Genomic DNA, 11,266 nt, shown 5'->3' with positions numbered 1-11,266 from the left:
TATTATTATTATTATTATTATTATTAATGTAAAAAAAAAAAAAACAGTTGTCCTGCTATATTTTGTATAAATATTTTTGTGGTAACCATGGATTTTTTTTCTGGATTCTTTGATGAATAGAAAGATCAAAAGAACAGTATTTATTTGAAATAGAAATCTTTTATAACAATATACAGTAGATTTTTTGACCGTCTTTACTGTAACTTTTGATTAATTTAATGTATCTTTGCTCAATAAAAGTGTTGACCTTGTTTCCATCAGCAGATTTGTGCTTCATTTAAAAAAAAAAATATATTTTTATTTTTTTTAAGTATATATTTTTTTAATTTAAAAAAATTATTTATTAAAAAATTATTTCCTTTAAAATACCATGCAAAGAGAAATTCTACCACCACTTTTTTAGCTACTTAAAAAAAAAAATAATAATAATAATAATAAAGTCAGTTTATTTTGACAATGAGTCATACATTTAAAAAAAAAAAAAAACAGGAATTAAATAAGATTTATTTTTCAGTTAATACAATGATAATAGATTTCTTTTTTTTATTTGTTTTTTATTTGTTTTTGGGTTTTTTTTGTGCTTCTGTGTTATAGGAAGGAGGAGAGACTGCATTGCACTACGCTGTGAGGACAGGTGACCACACCTCACTGCACCTGGTTGACTTCCTTGTCCAGAACAGGTATGGAACACCAGCCTATAACCACAAAAACCTGGGAGCAGACACTCCTGGCCATGTTTTTACTATCAATTTTGCAGTGAATGATCCTTCATTTTAAGTAGTCACCTCTTGTTGCATTCCATCACTATTATCATAAAGAGCTTCATGATTAACCAGGATGAGTTTTAATGTGTTTTTTATTTAGGATGGCAGGTGTTCATGTATGAGCACCAGCACTTTTGAAGGGATTATTATGCAGATAATAGAGTAATTTAAGTTAAACTTTAGCTCAATTTGCTCTCTAGTGTGTGGATTAAAGTTGCATTATAAGATCGGGTCATGCCTGGGCCAGAAATATACTTGACTCACATCCTAGTAAATAATCATAATTCGATTTCCCTGAGAACTGGAACACTGAAACTATTCCAGGTTTGCATTAAAGGTTGACTCAAGAGAAATATGACAGCATAAGGGAAATAAATCCAACCCAGACAACTGGAATTGTTTTATTTTTTGGACAGCATGGCTCACTACTCACTTGCTCCCCGATTACATCTGAAAGATATTGTGCTCCGAGTTCATTCCATGGCAAAGTTTGCACTGTGATAAATTTAATATTAGGTTAATGTTTGCGCAATTTCTGTACAGTTATACAATATTAATCAGTACATTAATATTGATATGAATGTGTTTAAAATGTTAAGTGATGTTATTTTCTATGTTAACACTTTGTTTCCATAAAAAGGTTGGGGTCTGTAAAATGTCTCTTATAGTCACCAAAGACTACATAAAAAAATACAATAAAAAAACATAATATTGTGAAGTATTATTAAAAATTTAAATCAATATTTCTTATTATATTTTAAAATTAATTTGTGGTGGCAAACCTGAATTTTCAACAGTCATTATTAGTCTTCAGTGTCACATGATCCTTCAGAATTCCTTCAGAATTTGCTGATTTGGTTCTCAAGAAACATTTCTTATTGTTATTGATATTGAAAACAGTTGTGCTGCTTAATATTTTTACAGAAACCAGGATTCTTTAATGACATTTCAGGATTCAGAATCAGATTTCAGGATTCTTTAGTGAATAGAAAGTTCAATAGAACAACATTATTATTATTATTATTATTATTATTTTGTGACAATGTAAAAGTTTTTACTGTCATTTTTTATTTTAATGCATCCTTGCTGAATAAAAATATTAATTTCTTGATTTCAAAAACATTTTTACTGACTCCAAACCATTTAAACTGTAGTGTACTGTATGCGGAAGAAAAGCTTAGTCATATTATACATGTCTTTGTAAATTCCACAGTGATTCTTCAGTTGTCCCCACAGTCACGTCCACCAGCTGTGTTAATCTGTCTTTAATATTTATTAAACATTTAGGATTTTTTTCTCATTGTCTTTCCAATATTGTTGCAAATTCCTTTTTATTTCATTCTGGCAGCTGACAGTCTACTAAATAAATATTTCACAATATAACTAGTACATTTCCTGACATGCAGTTGCATTATGGGCTTTAATGTGTTTTATGGTTTTGAAGCGATTGAGAACACAGATGCTCATTTCAACTTGATTGTAGTAATGTACTATCCTGACAATTATATCAAACATCATTTTTTATATGTATACAGGTGGACATTCACATATTCATTGACACTACACAGAAATATGTTTGACACACCAACTGAGAATCTCCATGCAGAATCAAATGAACACTGATACTGTCATACTGGGCAAAGTGGAAATTAGCATTATCCTTTCAGAACTTAGATTAGACCCTGGATTTTACTGTGTAGCTCTAATCACTACAGAAAATGTTCAAGCTGAACTTAAGTCTGAGTCAGGGAAATATATGGATTTGCTCTCAGAGAGCGGGGATATGCTGGTGTAGATGTGTAGCCCGTTTTGTAAATTAGCATTATCCTTTCAGAACTTAGATTAGACCCTGGATTTTACTGTGTAGCTCTAATCACTACAGAAAATGTTCAAGCTGAACTTAAGTCTGAGTCAGGGAAATATATGGATTTGCTCTTTAGCGGGGATATGCTGGTGTAGATGTGTAGCCCGTTTTGTGTTCCTTTGTTGTGATTCACACTAGGTAAACAGAACTGGGTCATTTACTTGCTCTCTCCCCATGTTTGCCGTTTAGTCACTGCTGACCCAAATTCAAAAGTGTGAAGTCGTTCATTAAGAGTGAAAATCTTGTTAATGTCAGCCTCAGTTTGAATTGCAATAAAGCACAATTTTGGAGATATGCTCAGATGATTTTGTTAACATGTTAACAAGACCATAGTTTTGTGCCAAAATTGATGCAGTTGGATTTTGATACATGTTTATTTTGCTTTATGTAGGAAGTTTTGAGTTCTAATACTTAGTGTGTTTTTAATAGTACAATAAACTCGTACATGTCAGAAGATCAAGAAAAATTAGATTCTTCATATCTCTGTCTCCAGTGGGAATCTGGATAAACAGACGGAGAGGGGAAACACGGCCCTGCACTACTGTTGCCTGTATGAGAAACATGAATGCCTCAAACTACTGCTGAGAGGCAAACCAGCTACTGATATCAGTGAGTTACACATGCATGTGCAGTTTTACCAGATTTACTGTACTTCTTTACTTTCCACTTATTATGCCTTTATAATATGCTTAATTATATACAAACTTGTAGGCGTGCACAATATATCAGTACCATACTGATTAAAAAATTATTGATATATATTATTTTTTTTATCATTATTATGTTATTATATAACTTGTATTAATGAATGAATGATTTTTTTTTTTTTTTTTCAAAATGAATATTAATTTTTCATACTGAAATTTATGATGCTTAAATTCATAAAAAAATTCTAAAATCAAACCAGCAAAAGAACAATAATATGTAAGTGCTGTGACAAGTCCCGGTTAGTCTAAAAAATAAAACAATTAATAAAAGAAAACAAGTCGATAGAATAGAAAAAGAGTTGTGGCATTTAAAATGAATGAATTTGGATTTTTAGGTTTTTTTTGGTTTGGTAGACAAAATAGTCTAGAATTATAATGTTGGTCATGTATGTGTTATTGACAGTAACATAAAAATAAAATAATTGTCATCTTATCATATCAGCCAGAATCCCTGATTACATATACTGTATATTTACCAACGCTTAGCCACCACATTGTTTCATGATAGACATTATGTATAATTTCTGGCTAATGTGGGACCTCATGTTTCAGCCAATCAGAATGGAGAAACCGCTCTGGATGTGGCCAGGCGGTTGAAGATCATTCAGTGTGAGGAAGCGGTGAGTAACTTCTGGGTCAGATGATATAATCCTTCCTTTCAAAACACTTAATACATGTCCGAAAATATGTCCTTCATGATCAAAGAACAGTAGGGGGCAGCAAAAATGTGGTAAAGGCCCCAGGGTGTTAAGATGTGGCTGTTTTTGAAGATCTGACTCATATTTGTGCATGTGTGTGCTTCAGCTGGCACAAGCCACTGCAGGAAAGTTTAATCTTAAAGTCCATGTGGAATATGAATGGAATCTCAGACTGGAGGAGCTTGACGAGAGTGACGATGATCTGGATGACAAAGTAACACATTCCCCCTTGAACCTCTCTTAAAATATCCAAATTTATGTGACTCACTGACTGAAAAAAATTCCACATTGTTTTTCATTCCCAGCCCAGTCCCATTAAGAAGGATCGTTCTCCCCGGCCCCAGAGTTTCTGTCACTCATACAGTCTGTCTCCTCATGACAAGCTCTCTCTGCCTGGTTTCACTGGTCAGCGTGATAAGCAGCGCCTTTCATACACTTCACTCTCCAATCAGATGTACAGCGTTTCGACTGACTGCCCGTCCTCTCCAGTCTCAGATGCTCCACCTCTGCCTCCTAGGAATGCAGGCAAAGGTAAACCAGAAACTCAAAGCCGATCAAATGCAAAAAACTTGAACATAACACTTGTTCTAGCCAGTCTTGCGTATTAATAATTAAATATATTAATTTGTTATAAATTCTATTTATATTCATAAAAGCGGTTTATGAACATATTAATCTAGCTCTTAGCTTCTGTAATTTTAGTTCAGTTTGTAATCCTAAAACCTGTACAGTAAACTAAAAAAAAACAAAAAACAGCAAAACTGTGAACAGCTGTAACAAATATCTGTGTGGTTTTTATCCCCTCTCTGTTGCTTTGCACAGACTCCAGCTGTGCTTACTTTTCCTTTTGATACTTTTGTTTATGGTTTAACTTTCTGATATGTCATTGTATTAATAGGCATCATCCAGTCTTTTTCCATCTTTTTCTTCATTCTCTCTCTGTATTTTTCTAATTTTCTCGTCTCTTGCAGCTCCTCTTCTGGCTTTCCTTGGCTCTCATTCCCACTATGCTACTCTGGCTAGCACTCGACAATACATCAGTGACTATCTTTTTTTTATTTGCATAAACCTCTCCTGCTTATTTAATCTATTTAATGACCTTATTCTGTGATCGTACGGCTGTGTCTGAAACTGAAGGCTGCTGCATCGCAGTGAACTAAATGTTTTTATATGAAAGTACACTACCATACAAATGTTTTGAGGGCAGTAAGACATTTTTTCTTAAGGAAATTGATACTTTTAAATATAAAGGACTATTAAATTGATCAAAAGTGACAATTTAGACATGACATTGTAATGTTACAAAATATGTCGTATATGACATATATTTCAATATTTCAAATAAATGCTGTTCTTTTAAAAGTTCTATTCGTTAAAGAATCCTAAAAAAAAGTATTTCCACAAAAATATAAAGCAACACAACTGTTTTCAACAATAATAATAAATAAAAAAATTATTGAGCACCAAATCAGCATATTAGAGTGATTTCTGAAGGATCATGTGACACTGAAGACTGGAGTAATGGCTGCTGAAAATTCAGCTTTGCCATCACAGGAATAAATGACAACTATAATAATTATTTAAATAGAAAACAGTTATTTTAAATTGTAATAATAGTTCACAATATTATGTTTACTGTATTGTTGATCAAATAAATGTAGCCTTGGTGAGCATAAGATACTTTATTTATTAATTTTTTTTAATATCACCGATCACAAACTTTTGAAAGGTAGTGTACCTACTAAAGAATCTAATTTCAGATGATTTGAAAATGATGAAGAACACATTGAAATGAGCTTTAGAAAATACATTTATTATTCCCAAAAACAAAGAAAAATGAAATGTAACATTAATAGGCGGTGAATACAAATGCTGACAAGATAAAAGCTTCTTAGTAGATGGCATGTTGCGCATAAATTGGATTCGGATGTGCCTTGATGCCTTTATACTTATAGATGCTGCATACTTCTGGTTTTGGACTATACAATCACTCAAACCACCATCACCGTGTCGTGGTCACTAACATTTCTTATATGCAAGTTTAGCAGACAAATCAGATTCAGTACATCCAATTTACTTTTCACTTGATGATTCTGCTACAGTTAATCTGTTTTAGTAAATAGATGATTTGACTTTCCTTAGTAACAACTAAAGTGCAGAATTTGCTGAAGTTGTTAACTTGCTGCGTTGGCTTACATCCCATCCCTTTCCTGGTCCTCTCTGACTGAGTTTTTCACTGGCTATTGACTGTCAAAATATGTAATATCGAATAGACCATCCATGAGAATAAACCTTACTCATCTTTTTTGTGGTGTCTCGATGTCCTTCTCCAATTTAAGTCACTCATCTCTAGTTTCTCCACTTCCACTTTAAGTACCCCACTTACCTGGCCTGCTTCAGTTTCAGTAGCAATTGTCATCTTATCCAAGTGGTTACCCACACTCTCATTCTTTCCCTTTATTTACTTATCTTTCTATCCTGCCGTCCTTCCTCCTGTATCTTCCACAGAGCCCATGTTAAATGACAGTATCCATTCTTCCCCGTGACATCACTGCATGTTCTTGTTTTATGTTTGTTTTCCCTCCAGCCCCTCCATTGTCAAACCTGCCCCCCTCCAACCCTGCCGCACAGATCCCCGCTAGTGGCAGCTCCACCCTGTCAAAGAAGAGGCCACCTCCCCCTCCCCCTGGACACAAACGCACTCTATCCGACCCCCCCACCTCTCTCTCACACACCCCGTTCAGTAAAGGTGGGCTATACTTAGTCAACAACTCTAGGTTGAATTACAAAACTAATGTTTCTGGTGTTTATTTTTGTCCAGGTTTTAATTTACTCCGATCCACATAGAATGGATTTGATTTTTCCATTTATATTAGACGTTTTCAGTTGAAACACCAATTTAGTTGTTTTTAAATAACATTCTAGCAAGAAATTACAGTCTTTTGGTTAATTTCAGATCAATCCTTAGTAGCTGTTTTTACCATCCCCAGGCATCCTGCATTTACTTTTGGTTTAGTCTCTACAATATATTACCAGATCATTTGCATCCCATTCATTCTGTGGTGTTGTTACATGTTAAACTCCATAACATTTTAAGTATGAAAACCAATATTGAGAGGACAATATTGCCAATGAAAGCCTCGGCCTAATGACCCATCCCTAACCTTTTGACCTCTGCATTGTATCCTGCCCCAGTGGTTTGCATGTTTCTTACCATTTTGGGTAATGGGAAAGAGAAAGGCATGGCAAAATAATGGTTTGAGTTTTATTAATAGGTGAAAGACATACTTGAATGCATTGCATCTTGCCATGATCTGTTTGGATATAACCCATCTAAATTAAGTTGTTGATTGAAATAATAATTGCATAATTTGAGATGCATAATACCATTATTGTGCGTGGCCTTGCGCTAATGTGTTACCTTTCTGCTGTCTTAATAAAGTTTGCTTTACTATACTGAGTCTAAACAAGTGACATTTGCAGAAAGAATTCCTGGAGATTTTCACATGTACACAACAAACTTACATGTGTAAATATGCATGTTGCTTATACTTAAATGCATTTTAGTTTATGTACACTGCAATTCAAAATTTTGCGTTCAGTATTATATATTTTTTTTTCCTTGTTTCTGAAAACATCAGTTTACATAAGAATGTTAAAGCATAGGGCTGTCGCGATAATCGCAATATTGTAATATCGCGATACTGAAAAGCCAACCGCAGAGTATCTATTATTATTTTTAATGCAGTGAGCATAAAATAATTTCAAAAACATAAAAAAAAAATCTTACTGACGCCAAACTTTTTTCCCCCCGCCCCCGGTGTGAAAGTCACACAAAAGTATTTTCTGAAAATGTCACTTTAGAGGCTCTATAGACTTCTCTCACTAAAATCAGAGATTTAAGAAATTAGTTAATTTGTTATGACATCTTACAGTACCTCACAGTATAATGTTCACTGTACAACATGCTCATCATTCCAGGAAGTGATTCAACGCCGCCACCTGTCAACAAGATGTACCCTCAAAACAGATTTGAGGGTATCCCACAACAGCAAAGGTGAACCGACATCCTTTAAGCTTCAATATGGCAAATGAAACAGCCAGAACAAAACTGATTCAGAATTAAATTCACACAAGCAAGTACAAATCTTTTGCAGTTTTTATATAGCAATTCTGAACTATTTTTGAACTAATTCTAGAACTATATTTGCATTAGAAAAGTCAGCAAACTTTAGACTGCAAATTTAAACATGGCCTTTTGTGTTTCATTTGAATATGTCCATGTAATTTTTTCATTTTGTTTGGGCATGCAAATCAGTTCCATTTTATACAGTATGGCTGGTTTTACTAAGCGTGTAAATACGATATTATCGGACATTGCTTTGAGGCTTACATGTGTTCCATATTTCTAGTCTCAACACCACAAAGCCCACACTTGGTCCACGGGTCCTTCCCAAACTACCTCAGAAGGGTAGGTGACATGCTTTCTTCTTTTGAATATTGCTGTGGTACATCTGTATGGTGAAATAAAATAAACTCCATTAAGAAATTCATTTAGTTATTCATGAATAATCACAAGTGTATAGTTATTTGCATTCACATATGTATAATTTAGTTTGTATTAAGCTGATAGTGTATCTTTTCCTACCCACTATTACAGTACAGTTAGATGTATTACTTAAAGAGAAACATTTTCAAATTAAATTTCACATCACAAAATTTACCCTATAAACTGCCAGTGGCAGTGATGAGGAGTAACTTCATTAAAAGATGCAACAAACAAAAGAATTTATTCCAAGTATTTCAGCAAAAACTATTGTTGAAATTTTTACAGCGCAAAAAAAGGAGACATTTTTTTCTTTTGCCATTTGCTATTTATTTATACTTTTTGGAAACCCTATTTTCTAGTGTGCTCTACTGGCATTTTAAACCTAACCCAACATCTTGTTAGTGAGGGAAATATTTCCTCATATTGGTCTTCCAAAATTGTCTAGAACTATATCAAAAATTAGACAGAAAACATACAACTAATCTACTAACATTTATTTTTTTCCAATAGTTTCTCTGCGAAAGATAGATACCATCCATCACCCATCTATGGACAAAACCAACCAGCCTCCTGAACCTGTCCTGTTCCAGAAGGTTCTGCAGAGTTCAGATACTCCACAGAAAGTTCAGTTAGCCGATAGACCTCAACCTGGAGATATACCTCTTAAACCACAGCCTTCAGAATTACCCCCTAAACCAGGAGAACTGCCTCCAAAGCCTCAGCTATCTGACCTTCCCCCTAAACCCCAGCTAGGTGATCTACCCCCTAAACCTCAGCTGAAAGATCTCCCGCCCAAACCTCAACTGACAGACATCTCCCCACCCAAACCTGTAACCACTGAGGTCCTCCACAAACCTCCTCCTGGAGAAGTGGCTCCCAAGCCCCAACCACCAGATACTCCAACAATCATCCAACAAGCTGAACTGTCTCCTCAACCTGTCCAGTCTAGTGAAGACACCAATGGAAGCCCAACATCTGCACAAGACACGCCTGTACCGTTGCCCAGGAAAATAAATCCGGTAAGGATTTGGTCACCGATGCTTTGGAAAAATGCATTGAAGTATGTAACAAGCTGCTTTCAACAAACTCTCTTACATTATTTGTTTTGCTTTCTATCAGATAAAGAGTAAAATGCGTAGGGTGAAGACTATCTACGATTGTCAGGCAGATAATGATGATGAGCTTACTTTCGTTGAGGGTGAGGTCATTGTAGTAACCGGGGAAGAAGATCAGGAGTGGTGGGTAAGTGTAACAACACCAAATTTTCAAGCATGTGCACCACAGCATGAGACTGAAGAAGCAAAAATTCTAGAAGCGAGGCCCTGTGCGGTCGCACACTGTGCGTAGCCCTTGGAACGATTCCACCTACAGTACATAAACAAATAGGCTCCTTGGAATAAAACCAAGAGTCACACAGTGTCGTTTAAAGATGAAATACTAATAAACCATGGTTAAAGCAGAATTGTTTCCAGGCCATTGAATTAAATTTAACTGGTAATCTGGCATTCCTTTTCAGAAATACAGTAGTTCATCATCAGTTATTCCTTTCTTGATTTAGACTGGCATTTAGAGCCACATTCTGATTGCAACCTTTCTTTTTTTTGTCTTCAGATTGGGCACATCGAAGGGCAGCCAGAGAGGAAAGGTGTATTTCCCATGTCTTTTGTTCATATCCTGTCTGACTGACACACAACTGTTGGTCCTCCGCCTCCATCTGTGGGATGCACTTGACTTAGCTGCTGAATCAACAATGCAAGTTTTAGGAAGATGGAATCACAATGAAACATCATCACCTTACCATCATCAGAGACAGTGTAAATAAAATATCTAACCTTAACGCTGTTATCCGTACCATTTTATAGCCTACCGCACAGCGGCTAGACTGCACCCACTTAAAAGACCAGCACTTTCCCTCCACTATTACTGATACTGTATCTCTGTATATAAGATTGTACATAAATGTGTGTGTGTGTTTCACACAAGGATGAGTGTCTGATTTTGTGTAAATGTAGAAAATTGTGTTGGTCTGAAAAGTAAATGTGTGAACTTGTAATCTACCTGCCAGTAAGTTACAGCTGGGGCCAGTTTTGAAAGCTGTTGAAGCATTAATGTGGCCATCATTGCTATCATCTATAGCAGGGACAGACAGGAGTCGACTTCTCTTCCTGTTGGAATAACTGGACTCGTAAGTTTCCTGAACATAGGTTTTCAGTTTTGACCATCACATTTCCTAATACACCACTAAAGCATGTCCGAGAGTGAAATGTTAATTTGTTTGGTATTCCCTGTTCTTGCTACTCAGTGTAAAAATGATTAACCCGTGCAATGCATACACCATTACCTGTGTCCTTTCACAGGTTGTTCCTATGTAATCCCATAACTGTTTGTTTTATCCAAGTAATTTTACTACAGTCATATTGAAGGACAGTGCTCTGTAATAGTGGTGTTCCACAAAAAGGTTACCATTTGTCATCTTTAATATTGTTTTTTGAGAGGTCTTGGATACTTGAAATACGGAAGTTGTTTACTTGGTTCATAGATGTTATATTTTCAAGTGATGGATATGTACTGTATTGCAATTTGAATCTATGCTTAGTCCATGCTTCCAGTAACCCCATGTTAGACCTCAATTAAAAAAAAAAAAAAAAAAACTGAATGAAAAAAGCACATAAAAAAATTACCAA

General features: G+C 35.1%; 1 protein-coding gene across 1 annotated transcript in view; it reads left to right on the top strand.

Annotated features, from left to right (window-relative positions):
* LOC107724564 (arf-GAP with SH3 domain, ANK repeat and PH domain-containing protein 1-like) overlaps window positions 1-11,212 on the top strand; it is a 114,091-nt gene extending 102,879 nt beyond the window's left edge. The window contains exons 21-31 of the mRNA XM_016533539.1: window positions 595-680; window positions 3,122-3,237; window positions 3,888-3,955; window positions 4,140-4,247; window positions 4,339-4,564; window positions 6,621-6,782; window positions 8,015-8,090; window positions 8,446-8,504; window positions 9,093-9,601; window positions 9,702-9,824; window positions 10,194-11,212. Coding sequence (XP_016389025.1) covers window positions 595-680; window positions 3,122-3,237; window positions 3,888-3,955; window positions 4,140-4,247; window positions 4,339-4,564; window positions 6,621-6,782; window positions 8,015-8,090; window positions 8,446-8,504; window positions 9,093-9,601; window positions 9,702-9,824; window positions 10,194-10,268 — 1,608 coding nt within the window. The 3' untranslated portion in view covers window positions 10,269-11,212. The remainder of the gene's footprint in view (window positions 1-594; window positions 681-3,121; window positions 3,238-3,887; window positions 3,956-4,139; window positions 4,248-4,338; window positions 4,565-6,620; window positions 6,783-8,014; window positions 8,091-8,445; window positions 8,505-9,092; window positions 9,602-9,701; window positions 9,825-10,193) is intronic.
* The last annotated feature ends 54 nt before the right edge of the window (window positions 11,213-11,266 follow it).

Source organism: Sinocyclocheilus rhinocerous, unplaced genomic scaffold (genome assembly GCF_001515625.1).
Source record: "Sinocyclocheilus rhinocerous isolate Xijiao unplaced genomic scaffold, SAMN03320098_v1.1 scaffold1507, whole genome shotgun sequence".
NCBI lineage: Eukaryota > Metazoa > Chordata > Actinopteri > Cypriniformes > Cyprinidae > Sinocyclocheilus > Sinocyclocheilus rhinocerous.
This window is presented reverse-complemented; position numbering and strand designations above follow the sequence as displayed.